Source organism: Tupaia chinensis, unplaced genomic scaffold, assembly GCF_000334495.1.
Source record: "Tupaia chinensis unplaced genomic scaffold, TupChi_1.0 Scaffold000453_2, whole genome shotgun sequence".
Classification (NCBI taxonomy): domain Eukaryota; kingdom Metazoa; phylum Chordata; class Mammalia; order Scandentia; family Tupaiidae; genus Tupaia; species Tupaia belangeri.
Window position 1 is genome coordinate 124,190 of NW_006159961.1, and position 18,615 is coordinate 142,804.

The following is an 18,615-nucleotide window of genomic DNA, read 5'->3' on the forward strand; positions in this document are numbered from 1 at the left end:
CTGAAGTCCTCCCTGGCCTGCATCTGAAGGTAGGAGTAGGTGAGGGACAGGTTGAGGCAGAAATGCTGGATGAAGGGGCCTTGGGCAGCATGAGGAGTGTGGATGGATGTCCCCCGAAATCTCCGCCTCAGGCCCCGGCTCTCACCCTGGCCTTGAATGCTATGAGCTTGAGGACCATCTCCAGGGTGAAGATGATGGTGAAGGCCACGTTGAGGATGTCCGAGATGTGGTTCATCTCCTCTGACTGGTTGTAGTGCTGCCGAGGGGACATAGGAGAGGTGACTGGGAGGGCCAGGCTTGTCCACCTTGCAGATTCCTACCCAGAGCCCCTTCCTGTTCCTGAGTGCCCCCCCCCTTCTTTGGACTCCTGTCCATTTTATTTATTTTATTCTAGCTCAGAAAACTAGGAGCCTGCTTTATTTAGCAAGCCCCCTGAATCCCTCCACATCCTGTGGACACTCCGCCACCACCATGAGAGGTGACAAGAGGAGGGGAAAGAAATCCCAAGTCCGAGAGCACACAGGGCTGCAGGCCAGGGCTCTGTTACATGTCTGTTCTGGGGCGTCCAAGACAGGAGGTCCCAGGGCAGGGCTCTGGGACAGGTTTCATCTAGTCATTTGGGCACAAGAGCAGGAGAGAAGACCCGTGGGTGCTATGGCATGGCCCCTGGCTATCAGTGGAAAAATGAGGCACCATGCTCCTTGGATCTGCATGCTGGTTCTAGTGCAGCAGGCGAAAGCTGTAATCGTGACCCTCCAGTCCCACCCCAACCCACCACCACGACCCTCCTTAAATCCATTTCCTTATAAATTTCCCCAGAAATCTTTTCCCTTTTCTCTTTTAATTGATGAAATCCCACCTCTTCCATAAAACCTTCTTTGATGGTTCCGAAGGATCTAGTGGCTGGTCCCACCCCACCCTGTCTTGGCAGGATTGCTCAGTTCTGCTGCCTGGCTTGGCTCCAGGGATAAGCCCTTGCTCACGGCCCTCAGTGCTACCTGGGCCTCCGTGTCCTCACGACCAGGCAATGTGAGGTCTTCACACAGTGTGTCCTGGGCTGCTAGCCGCCAGAGCCTTGCTGTGCAATCCTATGTATCCAGGGCTTAAGGGACCAGAGGCCTACTCAGGGCTTGGTAACAGCACTGCCACTTACGACATTGTCTACAATGGCTGCTTAAGAGACACCTGTTCTGTGAACACCAAACCCATTTTTCTGGGGACCACACTCAAGATCCCAAACACCTTCACCATCCAGATTTGCACCAGCAGGAGAATCACAGAGAAAGCGCTCTCTACCTCCTACACGTCCTCCTCCGCCTGCCCCGCAGAATCACATTATTTGTATACTTGAATTAGTTCCTTAATGCCGTGAGTGTCTGGGAGCAAGGCCTGGGTCCAGCTCACCCCTGTCTCCTACACAGCCTTCACCACGTGGTGCTCAGGAAATGTCTACCGGGAGTATGGGGAATCCTGCCCTGCTTCCCCTGCCCTACCAGGGCCTGGGCCTGGGCTGCTCACACACGGGCGTCCTGAGGGCCTTACCTGCATGCCCAGGCAGATGGTGTTGAGCATGATCAGCGCAAACATCAGGTACTCGAAGTAGGAGGAGGTGACCACGTACCACACCTGGTACTGGTACGGGTTCTTGGGGATGTAGCACCTCAGTGGGCGGGCCTTCAGGGCGTACTGCACACATTGGCGCTGAGACAGCACAGAGGGCAGGTCAGCACCGCGAGAGCCCTGTCCCCGCACCCACGTTCGTGAACCTGCGGGAACCCTGCATCTGTCAGGAGCAGTGGTGGCCAGACGCCGTGACTGAGGAGCTGTGGTTCATTTAGGGGAAGAGTCTGGCTGGGCCCGTGGGTCCCCTTGAGTCACCATAGCCTGTCCCAGCCATACTCTCACATAGCCCCAAGGTTCTCTAGGGCTTTCTTTCTCAGCATCATGGGGGTTCCATGAGAAGCCACCACCCCCACTTCACCAACTTGCATTCTTTAGCTGGAGATGTGGTGGGGGTGCATAGAGGTTATGGGGTCACCCCCAGGACACTGCCCTGCTGAGACCCTAGAGCTGGGGGCTTGCAGGAGACCTGTTGGGGCTCTGCCCCCATCTCTAGCAGGCGGCCCGGGCACCTGGTTCTTGTCCAGCTCACAGTTCTTGTACTCAGTCTCCCCCTGCTCCTGGAAGGTGACGATGACGAAGCCCACAAAGATGTTCATCATGAAGAAGGCGATGAGGATGATGTAGATGATGAAGAAGATGGCCATCTCCACTCGGTGGTTGTAGACGGGGCCCCTGTCCTCCTCGTAGGAGTCGATGGCCCTGTACAGCAGCCTTGGGACGGGCAGAGAGGAGAGGACGGACCAGGCTGGGTGAAGAGACGGAGACCAGGCCAGGAAGGGAAGGGAGGGCTTTCCCCCACTGGCCACGCTGCCAGGAGAGCTTCCGAACAGCCACGTGATGGAGAAGTTGGGACCAACCCTGGAATGGGCTGCCCATACAGCCTGACCAATCACTAGGGATCTCCATAGACAGAGAGGTGTATGCCTATGGGGGGGGGGGCTGGCACTGTTTGCCAGATTCCCAGCCAGGCCCACTGTGGAGTTTGTAGCAGCCAAACGAAGTGTCAGAGCTCAGGGGGTGGGGTCTGTTCTACATTTGCCCTGCACGTGCCAGACCCAGGTCCCAGCCCTCACTCACTGAGGCCACCCCTCGAAGGTGGACACCGTGAAGAGCGACATCATGGCCGAGAGCACGTTGTCGAAGTGGAAGTCATTGTTCTTCCACTCACGGGGACGCAGCTGTATCTGTGTTGGGTCCCCGTCCTTGTACACGTAGTAGTAGCCCCTGAGGCAGGGTGGCCCGGTCACTCCACTGAGCAAGGCTGGGCTGCCTCTGCCCCACCTTTGTCCTCTGGGCCCTGGGCAGTGGGTGCAGGGGATGAAGGCCCAGGTCTGGGCCCAGCAGTGCCCTCTGCATGGTTGCCATAGAAGGGGGCTGCAGGAAACGCCCTTTGCTCCCACTGGCTCAGTTCCCCTGGCCCAGCAGAAGAGCCAGCACCCCCTGCCAGGTCCCGGTCAGGCAACCCTCCTCCCGCCCTCTCCTCCCACAGAGCTCGGGCACCTGCACTCCTCTTCTGTCATCTTGGATGGGTCATTGCAGCTGTAGAACTTCCCCTGTGTCCAGGACATGGGGGGGGGATCATGGAAACAGGGCAGAAGTGGCTGTGGCTGAAAGGAACTGGAAGGCAAGAGTCTGGGGGAGGAGCTCATGGTTTCCTGCATCCTCCACACAGCTGTCCACAGCATCCCTGCAGCCCAGAGGCTGCCAAGACTGAGGACGGTGCCTTAGATGGCATTAGCTGAGTCCCACTGCTGGGCCTGGGAGGGGGGAACAGAAACATAGTGGGGCCCTGCTCCTCCCTCAGCCAGTCTGCAGGGGAGCCCCTCATTTCCCACTGCTGATGAAGATCCTCTGGGGTCTCCCCACCACAAATGAAGCTCCCACCTTCCTCCTCCTGGGAGAGGGGCACCTCAGGGGCTGCCATGGGAACAAGGCTGCAGAAATGGAGCCCAGATGGCCCTTACTCTGCCTGTGGCGGTCAAGCAGGGGTCCCTGCCAGCCTTGCCCTAGGCCCAAGTAGGGGTGCTCTGGGTCCTTAGCCTGAGAAAGTAATTTCTCCTTTCAACTCTGCTGCACGTTGGGCACCTGCCAAAGCTTTCACAGAACCTAGGGGGCTGATCGCCACGTCCCACTGTGGCCGAGTGACATCTGACATCCCGGGATTCGGCCCAGTTCCTTCAAAGGCCCTGAGAGGTAAATGCCTCAGCCCAGGATCCAGAACCCTCTGAAGGCACAGCTCCCGCCCCACAGGTGGTGCTATCATGCCCTGGCCCTCTTCCTGGGTGCTAGAGCAGAGGGCAGAGGTGAGGCGGTGATACTGGGAGAAGCAGAGGTGGTCACGGCTGCCACTTCTGGGTCCTTGAAACCCAACGTCCACTCAAACGTGGAGAGCAAAGCTCTGCTCTAACGGGCACACGCGGCAAGTGTCTGCAGAGCCAGATGTGGTGGAAGGGCCAGAGGTGAAGGTGTGTTCCTGTCAGCTGGGGCTGCAGGAAGGAGGAACTAAAGCGCAGAGTGGAAGGGGGTTTGGAAGGACAAAGGGTGTGAGAACCGAAGGAGAGACCACGCTCATTCATTCCGGGGAGTGTGTCGGGGCCTCCTGTGCCAAGCCCAGGCTGGGTGCCAGGGGAGGGGAAGACACAGGCTGTGCCCTTCGGGAGATTCCAGGGGCCTGAGTCTGACGGCAGGACAGGACAGAAGGTGGGGAGCGGACTAGGAAGCGAGGGCCCCGTGCACCTGGCTGGTAGTGTCCAGATGCTGTGAGCATTTCCACCCCCAGGACAGTGACTGGAGGGTCCTCTGGGAGTCCTACCTGGACTCTTCCCCAAGCCTGTGCCCTGTCCTCAAGGAAGGACTTGCACTTGCCTTGTGATGCTCCCCACCCCTTGCCCAGCCCTAGCAGAGACCCTAGCTCACGTATGGAGAAAATGCTGTTTGTTGAATGAAGGAATGACTGCACGATCGTGGCCGCTGCACACCTAAGACTGACAGGATGTATAATCATGACTTAAAAGAGCGTGTGTTGGGGTCTGTGGGGTCATGACAGAAGCGTCAAGTGTGTCGGTGGTCCACTCAGGTGTCCACGTCTGTGTTATGCAGAAGAGCTGAGAGCCAGAGGCATCTGGAAGTCGGCCCTATGGGGTGAAGGGTGGGGGACCCTTATAGGGCTGGTTTCTAGGGAGGAACAGAATAGCCGTGTTCTCTCAGGAAGGTGAGAATGGAATACGTCAGCTCCAGACAGGAAGTGATGGATTCCCATCCTCAGAAGGTCCTGGCAGATGGGATGGAGCTGACGTACCCGTTGGGAGCACAGCTGCAGAAGCCCAGAGATACCGAAGGACGTGGAGGTGGAAGGGCTGGGGACAGGCATGGGGGCTGCTCAGGGCAGTGGGGCTCACCTTGAAGAGCTGGACCCCAATGCAGGCAAACATGAACTGCAGGAGGGTGGTGACCAGGACGATGTTCCCGATGGTGCTGATGGCCACGAACACACACTGCACCACGTGCTGGGAGGAAGGGCCGAGGAGGTCCCAGTGTGCGCCAGCCACACCCCACTACCCCAACTGAGCAAACCCCGGAAAGGTAAGACGTGTTGTCTCCCAGAGAGTCGAAGACGGAAAGAGGTTCGAGGAGGAGCAGCCTCACCCCTACCCCCCAGGGAGATGGGACAGAGACCCAGCAGTGGCTGGGCCAGGGTTTCTGGAGGCAGGACATGCAGCCCCTCTTTGCCCTCTCCCCGAGTCCTGCCTGGCCCTCTCACCTTCAGCCCTTTGGCTCTGTTAATGGCTCGGAGGGGTCGGAGCACCCTGAGTACCCTCAGGATCTTCACGACAGAGATGGCGCTCGACCTGGGTGGGGGCAGAGGGGTCGGGGCTGAGGGCAGCCTGCTCCAACCAGGCATGTCTGCCCTGGAGCCTCCACCAGCCTCCTGCCTCCCGCCTCCAGCTCACCACCAGCCTCTTTCTGTCTGAGACACCCCATCTTCCTCCACTTCTTCTGTAAGCTAAGTGTGCCCTGCCCTACTATGGCGGGTGCTCACGGTAAGCCACGCTGCAGGATTCGGGCTTCCTGTAGGCAGCTGTAGGCTATCCCCCATCAGATAAGGAGTGACAAAAGACAGGTGTGCTCCCCATGGGGCAGCTGGGGACCACCCCTGCCCTCCTAGTCTCAAGGACTGGGTTCTGCTCACTTAGCTTTGTCACTTTAGTCCAGCTAGTGACAGGCCAAGGATTCTCTTCCCCCATCAATGGTCCCAAAGACCCTTCTCTTGTGGCATGGTGTCTTTCAACAAGCAGTGGGTGGGACTCCCACTCCAAGGCCTGGCATGGGGCAGGGGGTTTTGTGCTCGCGGCTGGCCCCCACCACTGCTCACTCAAGTCCCATGGAGATGAGGGATACAGCCACCACCAGCAGGTCCAGGATGTTGAAGTAGTTGCGGCAGAAGGAGCCCTTGTGCAGAAAAGCGCCGTAGGTCGTCATCTGGGGAGAGGCAGCACTGGGGTGGGAAGAGTCCAGGCAGGCCTGCTTCTCTGGAGGCCACTGGCCTCAACTCAGAAGAAGCTCTAACCAGGGCGCACTGCCTGAGGTGCTCGGCCTGGGGTGCACAGCCTGGAGTGCACAGCTTGCCCATGCTGGAGCTTGTCATTTCACTGGGTCCTTGCTTCACCTGAGGGCCTCCGTTCACTGGCGCTGGAGCCTAGAGCTGCTTGGGCAGCCTGGGGGACTTCACTCTCAGGCTGCACAGCTCTTTTTTCCCAGGCCATGGAGAGCCCCGGATCTTCTTCCCCGTGGAGCCACCAAGTGGGAGTGCCCTGGCTCTCCTCCCTTCCAAGTTTCTTGGGAAGTCACCTCTGCCCTAGAAGGCGGTGTCAGGCAGAACAACCCCTCGGGGCTCTGGACCCTCAGCAGCCTCCCAGGCCCTCCCTTCTATGGCACCCCTCCAGCCCCTGCTTTCTTACTGGCCTCTCAGCTTCTTTCCCGTGTCCTCTAACAATCTCCCAGGCCCTTGCTCAGACACACGGTGCCCTTAAAGCCTAACAGGGTTGAAACCCCCTTGGCATCCAAAGCCCTGTGTGATTTCATCCCAGCTTGCCTTCCCAGCCGTGGTGCACAGCCTCCTGTATATGGGTATCACCCAGCCACCAGGCCACTTCTCTCTGATCTTGTCCCCACATCTTCCCACAATGCATTTGCTATTGTTTGTCCTGGACTGCACCGATCATCTCTCCCTAATGAAATTCTGTCCAACTTCCAAGTCTTCCTCTAATGCTCCCATTTCCATGAAGTCTTCTTTGACCTTGGGGAAGCCACCATCTCCCTCTGCTCAACTCCTTCAATAGTCGATGTCCTTAAATAAGGGACTAAACTGACTACACATCACCATCGTCACCATCACTGTCATCACATCACCATCATCACCATCATCACCATTGTCACCATCACCAACATCATCCTCACCACTACACATGACCTGCTCTGGGCCTATTCCTTGGCTATAGCTACCCTCTTCTCTCCTTGTTCATGAATGTGAAGGCTTGGGCTACTAAGTTTTGGTCACAGATGGGTCCTTCTTCCTTCCCCTTGAATATACTGCCCCCATGATGGCAGGACTCAGTATGTCCACATGGAGAATGGGCAAGTGGTCATCTGGGATAGAAAAGCAGGAAAGGGACCAAAGAGGGCAGAGCTGCCCCAGGCCCAGCTCAGGGCAATGGTGACTTCTCTGGAGACAAAGGCCTTTCCAGCCACTGGTAACAAAATTCTAGGGTCAGATCGCAGCTCCTGGGTCTACTTTGAGCTAACTACACCTTCATAGTAAGAGAAGACTACTGCAGGCTGCAGAGACATAGGCTGTGCTCCACTGAGGCGGCAGGCTCTAGGCTGACTGGACTCTGTGTCTCCAACCAGCCACTCAGGCGCCTACTGGCCACTCACCCCAGCTCAGGAGCTACAAGCCCACTAGCCTCCCGGCCCTGTGAGTCTTCTTGATGATCTCCCCTTCCTTCCTGCCTTTCTCTCACCCCTTACCTCAGCCCCAGAGTAAGTCCAGCATGTGCAAGTTGCAGCCACAGCAGGGAGGGTCTCATTCCCTGGCCCTGCTAAGCCCCTGCCCAGGTCTCTCCCCAACTTTCACTCACCTTGAGGACAATCTCCACAGTGAAGACAGAAGTGAATCCAACATCAAAATACTTGAGAATCTGGGGAGGGGTAGGAGATGGGGCAGCCAGTGAGAGGATAATGGAACAGTGCCTTCACCATCAACTTTATCATCATCACTGTTACCACTGCCATCATTGTCATCATTGCCATCATCATCACCATCATTTTCATCACCATCATCATCACCATCATTGTCATCACCATCACTGTCATCACATCACCATCATCATCATAGTCACCATCACAATCATCACCACTGTCACCACCATCATCACCAACATTACCACTATCACCACCATCACCATCATTGTCATCATCACCATCACCACCATCACCATCATTGTCACCACTATCACCATCATTGTCACCACCATCACCATCATTGTCACCATCATCATTGTCACCATCACCATTATCACCATCACCATTGTCATCACCATCATCACTAACATTATCACTATCACCACCATCATCATCACCATCACCACCATCACCATCATTGTCACCATCATCATTGTCACCATCACCATCACCACCATCCCCATCATTGTCACCATCATCATTGTCACCATCACCATCACCACCATCCCCATCATTGTCACCATCATCATTGTCACCATCACCATCACCACCATCCCCATCATTGTCACCATCATCATTGTCACCATCACCATCACCACCATCCCCATCATTGTCACCATCATCATTGTCACCATCACCATCACCACCATCCCCATCATTGTCACCATCATCATTGTCACCATCACCATCACCACCATCCCCATCATTGTCACCATCATCATTGTCACCATCACCATCACCACCATCCCCATCATTGTCACCATCATCATTGTCACCATCACCATCACCACCATCCCCATCATTGTCACCATCATCATTGTCACCATCACCATCACCACCATCCCCATCATTGTCACCATCATCATTGTCACCATCACGACCATCACCATTACCATCACCATTGTCATCATCACTATCATCACCTTCATTATCACCAACATCACAGTCGCCATCATCACCATCATAGTCATCACCATCATTGTCACCATCATCATTGTCACCATCACCACCATCACCATTACCGTCACCATTGTCATCATCACTATCATCACCTTCATTATCACCAACATCACAGTCGCCATCATCACCATCATAGTCATCACCATCATTGTCACCATCATCATTGTCACCATCACCACCATCACCATTACCGTCACCATTGTCATCATCACTATCATCACCTTCATTATCACCAACATCACAGTCGCCATCATCACCATCATAGTCATCACCATCATTGTCACCATCATCATTGTCACCATCACCACCATCACCATTACCGTCACCATTGTCATCATCACTATCATCACCTTCATTATCACCAACATCACAGTCGCCATCATCACCATCACCATTATCATTACCATCACCATCATCAATCGTCATCACCATCATCACCATTGTCATCACCATCACCATTGTCATCATAGTTATCATCATTGTCATCATCACCATCACTGTCGTCATCATCATCATAACTGTCATCACCATCACCATCGCTGTCACCGTCATCGTCGTCATCATCACCATCATCAGAAGCGACAGGGAGAGACTGTTTGCTTTTACACTGTGGCCGCACTGTTTAGGAGTGGAGTGGGCAGCCCTGCCAACTATGAGCTTATAGCCTAAGAAGTTCTGAGGTCTATAGCCACACAGAGGATACAGCTCACCTCTGGTCACTTGAGTGAGACATCGGGGGAGCTGAGGCAGGATGAGGGTAGGACTGAGCCGGTGGCGGGGGGGGAGCACCATTACCTGATTCCTCATAGAATCGGCACGAATGGGGTCCTCAGCGGCCAGTGCAGCACTGCTGAGCATGATGAAGAGCAGGATGAAGTTAGTGAACCAGGTGGCGTTGACAATGCGATGACAAAGGACGCGGATCCTGGTGGGCAGGGGTTGGGCAGGGGAGTTGTGAGCCACTGCGTGCTCAAGCCTCGCCCACCTCTGTCCTACAGAGGGACACCAGATCCACCCTCTGTCCACATCCCTTGACCTCGAGGAAGCCACCATCTCCTTCAGCTCAATTCCTTCAGTAGTAGAGGCCCTGAAATAAGGTACTGTCCCGATTTCAAGTGCAGCATTGCATGTGTATGGTTTCCTGGCTGGACATGCAGGCAGCCCTGGCCCGCACTTGGTTTCTGCAGCATTCATCCCATCTTCCATACCTGCCCCCTTCCCCAGTGGACCCTCCATCCTGAGATAACCCTGTCAAGACAATGGGACCTAGGCCAGCCTGTGGCTTAGTAGTTAAGGTGGCTGGATCTCACATGGCTGACTGTGGCTGGAGTCTTGAAAAACATGCTGATTGTGGACTTGGAAACTTGAAAAACATGCTGAATGTGTGTGTGTGCACGCCCCAAATCCCAAACAGAAGGGAGAAATGGAGGAGAACTGCAGCATGACCATTACCCACAAGGGTGCATTGTTGCTTTCCTTCCCTCTCTCTCGGCAAGCACATGTTCTTGCTGATATAATAATAATAATAATAATAAGTGGCGTGGCCGTACCCCCGGGGGGTAATTTCTCGCTTTCTGTCTCTATGTCTCTCTCTGTCTTTCTGGTAAGTGCACGCGCCCTACAGCAAAAATCTCTAAAAATAATAACAATAATAATAATAATAATGGGACCAGTTAGTCTGTAGCCATGAGGCATACCAATAAAATGCTGAAAAAATCTATAGTCTGTGTATGTATATATATATATATTTTTTTTTTGAGAGGTTTTCGCTTAGGGCGCGTGCGCTCGCGAGAAAGAGAGAGACAGAAAGACAGAAAGCGAGAAATCACCCCCCAGGGGAGGTGACCATGCCGTAATCCCTTCTCCTCCATTCTCCTCTCTGGATCTTGGGCATGCATGCACGCGTGTCCAGCGTGAGTTTTAAGCCACTGGGTCTGGGATGCGAACCACAGTCGACTACATGGAGTCCAGCGACATAACCATTACGCTAACTGCTGGTCCCAGTCTGTGTATATTTTTAAAGTATAAAATTATGATGCTGATAAAAACTATGGCTTCCCCTTGTTCTAAGATGTCATTCAGAAAGGAAACAAACAAACAAAGTCCCTCTTAAGTAACTGTCAGATTACTCCCAGAAATACTGGCATTTTTAAACAGGAATGAGATCTTAAGCTAAAGGAATGTATTTCTCATAGAGTCATTGCAGGCACGGCAAGTCAGAAGGAAGTCTTTTGAGGGCAGAGGGCAGAGGGCAGAGGGCAGAGGGCAGCTCTCTGAGAGCCCATCAGTCACCCCATACAGCCAAGGGCCCACGCACTTATTGGTGGGGCTGAAGATGAAGAAGGAGCTGGCTTCTGGGATGGGCACTGCCTTCTCTTTCAGCTGCAGCTCGGCCAGGGGACGTGGTCGGGGGCTCACTGGGATCTCAGGTTCATCTTCTTCATCATCCCCTGTGTGGAGAGAAAGAAATTAGAGGTGATTTTCTCTGTTTTGCTACACCCCAGGCTTCTGAGCTAGGGACCCTTGCAGCTAGCTAGCAAAGGTGGTACCAGGATGGTTTGGGACCCAAGGGCACTAGCAGAGTCCAATGTGGGCATCTCCCTTTTCTTGCAAGGAGCAGGTTTGTGCTGGAGTAGGTGGGGGAGGCCTAGAACATTCCAGTAGAGGGGCTGGGGCAAGGCTGAGGAGCCGCACAGCCAGATCTTCCATCCTGGTCTAGATCCACACTGCCTCTAAAACTCACTAGCTGCGGGTGGGTGGGGGAGCTTGCATCACGGGGACCTGAGCTCTGGTTCTGGCTCTGCGTAACTTGCCGTGCAGTGCTAGGCAAGAGCGTGACCTTCCTGAGGACCAGCTTCCCGATTTGTGAACTGACCAGGGGCAGAAGGGCTGGGCAAATTAATAGACTCCGAGGTCCTCTCCTGGGTTAGGATTCTAAAAAGAATAAGATCAGAGGGGGATGGCTGGCAGAGAACAAAGTGATCAATGTGTCCTGAGCCTCGGCCAGCCCCAGGACATGAGGGGATAGGGGTGGTGGTGGAGAGTAGAAGAAGAGGTGGACTCCCTGAACACACCCACTGCGCCCTATGGCCTAGAGAGGGAACTAAATGTTTGAAATTCACAGCGCTAGGATGGGAGGACTGGGGGTACTGACTAAAGCTGGGGTGCCTCTTGCCCCCTTCATCCAACAGCCACCTCCTTCTTACACTGTAAGTCCCTGGCAGAGACCCTCAAGGAAGCCAAGAGCTAGTGGATTCTATTCTGCATCGCGGCCATCTGCAGGGTTCTCCTGCTCTCCCGAGAACTGGAATTCCTTCTTCCCAGGACATGGGTCCTAACATAACCCAGCTTGTCCTGTTCGGGCTGCCATGGTCCCCAGAGACAGCTGGTGTTTCATCGCTCAGACTATGAAATCTTAGAGTAGGCAAGTGTGCATCCTCCCCTCCCTGCAATTCTTCTTCCCTGTCTGTGCCCGCTGTGTTGGCTTCCTGTACACACCTTCCCTGGTAAGCCATGGCCAGTTATTTTAGAGAGAAGCAGGATGTAACCCTCAGAGAGACTTTTCTCCCAACTGCCCAGGCCATTCCTCTCTACCGTCGTCCTCCCTCCGAATTCCTACATCGGCCACCCCGGCCTGCACACAGCCACTTCCATCTGGGAGGTACTAGTTCGATGAAACAACCTGAAATGACTTGTTCTAAAACACGTTTTCTGGTAGCTATTTGAAGAAATGTTACCAGTCTCACTTATACCGACTCCATCTTCCCCACCCTGCGCTTTGCAAAATCCTTTCATATATTCATTCTTCCTATTTATTGAGCATCTAGTTTGTGCCATACACTGTGACACTTGGAATGCAAAATGTCCCCTTGGGACTTAGGATCCCTGGGCAAACACGTGCTCATCAGCTGGTTCCACAGATGGATGTAAAATTGCCCAGTGACTCTGCCCAAAGGACCCGTGAGCGAGCTAAGAGGAAACTGAGCACTGGGTGTGCATTTCCAGGTGACCTTGGGATCAATCCAGCCTCGTTCCGCTTCCTCTGCGTGTCCTCTCCTTGGTCCAGATGAGCAGCTTGCTGTCACAGTCACTTGCATTCACAAGACATTCGCAGTTTGCCCCGGACTGTCCTCCCCTCCTGCCCTCCCTCCCACCCCACCTTTGTCCCCTTCTGGATGTCCCTCAGTGCCACTCGTGGCTCTGCTCTTCCCTGGATGCCAGCCCCAGCCCTGTTGGACCGGGATGGCGAGGACCCGCCCCATCACCACAAAGGGGCACATCTCCAGCCCTTGTGTCTGATCCATTCTCTGGCTGGCAGGGAAGGCTTGTGTATGCATGGGTCCCCCAAAACTGAATCCTTAGCATCAAAGAAGAGCTGGCACTGGACGAACACTTGCTGAATGAAGTGAAAGTAAAATGAGTGGATTTGGGGCCAGCTGATGGCGTGGGAGTTAAGGCGGCTAGATCCCACATGGTCAACTATGTGTTTCAAGTCCCGGATCTGGCAGCTTGAAACACACACTGTCTGTGTGTGTGTGTGTGTGTGTGTGTGCGTGCCCCAAATCCTGAGGAGATGGAGAAGAGGGGATAGCAGTCATTCCTCTTGGGGTGCCTTCTCACTTTCTCTCTCTCCCCAACAAGCACACATGGCCTATTGCAAACTATAATATCAGTAATAATAATAAAATGTGTGGCTTTTTCTATCGTGTGCCGTGGGGAGAGGCAGGCTGGTAGGTAGATGGCCTATCTGCAAGGCAAGGTATTGAAGGGACCTCTGCAGTGCTCCGGCCTCACATGGATGGGTCCAGGTAGGGGCACACAAGACTGCCCGCAGGAGAATTAGCACCAGCACACCCCGCCCCTCCCCATCCCTGCTCCCCGCTCCAGTCCACTCCAGGGTCCTCACCTGGGAAGTCAGCCGAGGGATAGGGATCCTTCACTTCATTGACATTAGATTCAAACTCATCAATTTTCAGCTGGAGGAAAGAACACGATGAAGAGGATGAAAACCATGGCTGCAGTCGCTGTGGCTCGAGTGTACATGGCAAGCAGTTTTCAGCTCCCTCCCTCCTCCCTCCCTGCAGTCCGAGGATGGGCGCTATTACAGTCACCCCATTTACAGATGAGAAGCCAGGTCTGCACGGTCGGACAGCTTGACCAACGACTGCAGGGCAAAGCCCAGGCCTGAGCCTGTCTGAGCGCCTTCGCTGCACTCCAGAAGAAGCCGGAGCCCCTAGGTCAGGACCCAGCCTCTCCAGCACTCAGTTCCCTGGTCCTGTGTGTGAGTGCCACCTCCTTGGCCTCTAGATAGGACCCAGGCTGGAATAGACAGGGCTGGACCTGCTGGCGAGGCAGCCTGGGCCTCGTAGTAGAGAATGGGTGACAGGTGGGGAGGGTCACCTTCTTACTCTGGGGTGGAAGCTGGGACTCTGCAAAATCTGTGCCTTTCGGTACAAAGGACTGCCAGGAGGAGACGCGGCCACTGGCTCTCCTTGAACCAAATGCAGGGAGATGGCCCTCCTGGCCCTCCTGGCCCTCCTGGCCCCCTCCTCCCCTCCCCACCCACCAACACCCTGAGACATGGTGGAGCCAGGAGAGTTCCAGAACCCCACATCTCGCTTCTGAAAACTGTCCACGTGAGGGCTCACCTTGGCAGTGGTGGGGATGCCCTCACCCTTGGGTTTCTGTTCCAGCTTCTTGGCCATCACAGACTTCTCCTCTGACTTTTCTGGGAGCCCCCTGAGTTGGAGAATCAAGAAATCTCAAGATGGAAGCCCAAGTTCTAGGGAGTCTGCTGAGCCTGGCACACCCTCAGGAGATCACCCCCAAGGGTGCTATGCTCTGTGGAGGAAGGAGCAGTACTGGCCACTGCAGGCATGGGCAGAGGGCCTGGGTGAGTCCCTCCTTGGTGAGTAGAGGGCGTGACACACAGTTCAGGCTGTGGCCTGTGACTCCCGGGGTGGCCCCAGGCAATGCCTGGTGGCAGCCAGAGGAAAGTGGCTTTGTCCGGTTCATGCAGCCTTCAGAGAGGAAGCTTGGTTTGTCCACAATGGCTCCAGCTCCTTGGAGATGCTCACTGGGCTCTGCTGCTGGCCTCTCTCCCTTCCTCCTTCCCATCTTCCCTCCACAGGAATGGGCAGCCCATGCCCGCAGGCTGGGCGTTGGAGGAAGCAGGCCTCTGTCTAGAACCTATTTATTCACTGCATTGGCATCAGCTGGGAACCTGGTAGAAATGTGGGGCCTCGCCCCCACCACCCAAATTTGGACTAGCTGAAGCAGAACCTTTAATAAGTTCCCCAGGCAATGCACCTGCAGCTAGAGTTTGGGAAACACTGTCTAGGAGACCAGTTCCCTCCCAGAGGGAGTTCTAGGCTACAGAGAGGCTGAAGGCAAAATCATAGTGGAGAGAACTGTGATGGAGGCGGAGCCAATCCCAATGCACCTGCGAGACACCCGCGCTCAGCCGAGGCCAGCGGCTCCCTCCAAGCAGCACAGGGACTCAGTGGCAGAGCTGGGGGAGTGTCTGGAGCCTCTTACTAGGTAGCTGCAGCTCTGCCAGCACATTCCCAGAGGCTTGTATCTAGAAGGCCTCTTGTCTAGATGGGCCCTTGTCTAGAAGGCCTGCGTGTCTCTAGTCCCAGCCCAGGGCACCTTCTGGGACATGAGCAAGGCTGGGCATGCAGGTCGCAGGAGTCTGCCAGGCTCCAGGGAGGCCCTCCTTCCCCTGCCCACCCTGAGCCGACGGACACGGCACTCACTTGGACATCTTCCTGCGTTTTCTCTCCTCGGCCTTGGCCTTCTGAGCCGAGGTCAGGCTCTCGGCCTCAGCCAGGTTGTCCACGGCAATGGCCAGGAAGACGTTGAGCAGGATGTCTGAGGGCCCCAGCTAAGGAGCCTGCAGTTGCAAGTAGAAGCCAGGCCTCTGGGGCAAGAGTCCTATCTCTGTGTTGGACCTGACCTTTCTTTCCCCCTTGGTGGGGGAGTAGTCAGGGTCTCTATTGTAAGAACTGCCCCATGGGAGGGTGTAGACCCAGGGACACAGAGGAGAGACCTCAGAGAACTTGCCAGCAGAGGGGACCCAGGATGTGGTCTTTGGATTGCATTTATTTCCTGCTCAGAACTGGTTCTACCTTCCGCACGAGGCTGTATGGCAGCCAGAGAGGCAAAGCCAGTGAGAACCAGGCCAGGACCCCACAAACTCAAGGAACAGTGGTGTTCCTGCTACCTGTAACCTCCTGGTCCATGGAGTTCCATCTCAGGCTGCCCCAGTTTAACCCTTCTGTCCTGGTGCACAGACTGCCCAACCCCAGCCACAAGGTCCTGACTCCTCCCCGTCTGCCTCTGAGGCTCTGGACCAGGCTGTCCCACCATTTTCACTGCTCCACAGCTAAGCCCCGGATGGCCGCCTCCCTGCCCCAGGCTTACCACCCTCCCCGGGATTAAGTCTTCGCACCTATAACCAACCACCAGGAGGTTCTCTAGCCTTTCTGGCTGGAGAAACTACCCTATGTCTATGCCTGTATTTGCTGTGTCTTATCCTCCCAGTCCATGAGCCTGGGGGGGGCTCCATCTAGCCAGAGGCCTGGCTGCCTGGCAAAGAGATGCCCTTGAACCCCCTTTTACGCACTTTCTCTGCCCCTCCCAAAGCTCCTTCCAGCACCCAGCTCCAGTGGGATACAGTTGCCAGAGATGAACAGGATGATGAAATAAATGCACACGAGAATGCCAGGGTAGGACGGCCCTCCGTAGGCCATGATCCCGTCGTACATCACGGAGGTCCAGTCTTCACCTGTCAAGACCTAGTGGGGGAGTGGGGTCGGGGGGGACACAGAGGGACCCAAGAGTTTTGGTTGGGACTGAATTGTCCAGAATGCCTCTGCTGAGTCTGCGGATATCCTGGATCATTCCTCTCTGTCCCATGGCATGGGCCATCGGTCCCTGCTCTCCTTGTCTAGAGGACCTCCCAGTGATCTAGATCTTATCATGGCTCTCAGGCCAAGGAGTTCCACTGTGGGATCCCACTTCCCACTCTGTTCCTCATCCCCAGGCTCCCCTGTGTTGCACCTGGCAGGCCCCTGTCACTCCAGCCTCTGGAAATGGTGCAAAATGTCGGTCCCTCTGGACAGACAGTGGGTGAACAGGAGAAATGGGGTGCAGCCGCCCACAGGTGGACCCTGAGTGGTAACTGAGAGAAGCATTTCTAGGCTCCACGGGGAAAGGCCCCAGCTCCCACACGGCCCGTGCTCAAAGGCCTCTCCCAGGCCGCAGCCATGCTCCCTTGGGCGGCTCCTGGGAATAGCTGGCTGAGCCGTGCAACAGAGTAAGAAATGGTTCGTGTCTCTCTGAAGTTTTCCCAGCCTCAGGGAGACGATCTCTCCTCATCTGACTTTGCTCTCAGAGACCGAGTAGCACACAGGACAGCAGGCAGCTTCTGCACTCCTGGCCCACCCTGCTCCAGGCATTGGTCAGCCGGACCCTGCCATGAGCCAGCCCTGTGCTCAGCACTGGGACAAATCAAACTGAGTTGGTGCGACTCCAGGGGAGGAGACAGATGGGCAAGTATGACATGATAGGGGGGCACGGGTGATGGGAGAGGCTGGAGGAGGACATGGCCTCAGCCAGCAGACCAGAGGAGGCTGCCTATAGGCAGTGATGTCCACCCTGATCCTGCAAACCCTGAAGAAGGTGGGTAGGCCCAGGGACACACAGGCCCATGACCTACCTGGAAGACGCTGATGAGGGCTTGGGGGAAGTTATCGAAGTTGCTGCGCCGCACCTCCGTGTCCTCAAAGTCATACCTGCCCCCAAAGAGCTGCGTGCCCAGCAGGGCGAAGATGACGATGAAGAGGAAGAGCAGAAGCAGCAGGGAGGCGATGGAGCGGATGGAGTTGAGCAGTGACGCCACCAGATTGCTCAGCGACGTCCAGTACCTGGAGACAGACCCTCTCACCATGCGCACGAGGCATGAAAAGGCTCCAGGCAAAGGCCCAGGCCGATGGGATGCAGGGGGACAAAGGGCTGCCCAGGGCAGGAGCCCGTGGTATCCGGTGCATGCTGGTCCCCTCCCTGCAGAGCACAGATCTCAGCTTGTAGTTTCACGCTCCTCAGTGAGACCAGCGGCCCTTGTCTGGGCCCATGAGACCAGACACCCCGTGGGAGTAAGGCCCAGTCTCCCTGCGTGCCTTGTGCTTGGCACAGTGCCCAGAGCACGGAAGGCTTAACAAACACCGGACACACCGCACGGCCCTCCGACCCCCTGTTCTTTATTCATCTTCTTTCTAATTTCCACACTTTTGCCAACTGCTCTTTTTTCCTTTGGCTCTCTCAGTCTTTCCTTTTCTCTCCCTCTCTCTTTTCCTCTCCCCTCCCTGCCCTAGGTAAAGGTAAGAAAAAAACATGGGGAAATGAGTTCCAAAGAGGGAAACATGATTTCTCTTCCACAGGGGGCGGCCCTGGGTGAGGGGCTGCAGGGAACGTGCACAGACTAGCACGCCCGGCCGCTCACTTGGTGATCTTGAAGATGCGCAGGAGGCGGATGCAGCGCAGCACGGAGATGCCCAGCGGCGTCATGGCGCCCGACTCCACCAGCAGGATCTCCAGGATGCCGCTGCACACCACGAAGCAGTCGAAGCGGTTGAAGACGGACATGAAGTACTGGCGCAGGCCCAGCCCGTACATCTTCATCAGCATCTCGATGGTGAAGAGCGCCAGCAGCACCCGGTTGGCCACGTCTGCGGGCGAGGGGGTGACCCAGCCTCAGCGCTGCCCTCCTGCCCCGGCCCTGCCTGCCAT

General features: G+C 55.5%; 1 protein-coding gene across 1 annotated transcript in view; it reads right to left on the minus strand.

The window, feature by feature from the left end:
- The window catches only part of CACNA1S (calcium voltage-gated channel subunit alpha1 S), a 68,379-nt gene that overhangs the window by 19,925 nt on the left and 29,839 nt on the right, over positions 1-18,615 (minus strand). Inside the window, exons 11-27 of the mRNA XM_006155464.1 lie at positions 18,329-18,554; positions 17,546-17,753; positions 16,502-16,622; positions 15,582-15,696; positions 14,472-14,562; positions 13,730-13,799; positions 11,141-11,273; positions 9,619-9,748; positions 7,761-7,820; positions 5,996-6,102; positions 5,384-5,471; positions 5,022-5,129; positions 3,124-3,176; positions 2,701-2,847; positions 2,133-2,334; positions 1,543-1,701; positions 146-256 (exon numbers count right to left, since the gene is read on the minus strand). Of these exons, the coding sequence (XP_006155526.1) occupies positions 146-256; positions 1,543-1,701; positions 2,133-2,334; positions 2,701-2,847; positions 3,124-3,176; positions 5,022-5,129; positions 5,384-5,471; positions 5,996-6,102; positions 7,761-7,820; positions 9,619-9,748; positions 11,141-11,273; positions 13,730-13,799; positions 14,472-14,562; positions 15,582-15,696; positions 16,502-16,622; positions 17,546-17,753; positions 18,329-18,554 (2,129 nt within the window). The remainder of the gene's footprint in view (positions 1-145; positions 257-1,542; positions 1,702-2,132; positions 2,335-2,700; positions 2,848-3,123; positions 3,177-5,021; positions 5,130-5,383; positions 5,472-5,995; positions 6,103-7,760; positions 7,821-9,618; positions 9,749-11,140; positions 11,274-13,729; positions 13,800-14,471; positions 14,563-15,581; positions 15,697-16,501; positions 16,623-17,545; positions 17,754-18,328; positions 18,555-18,615) is intronic.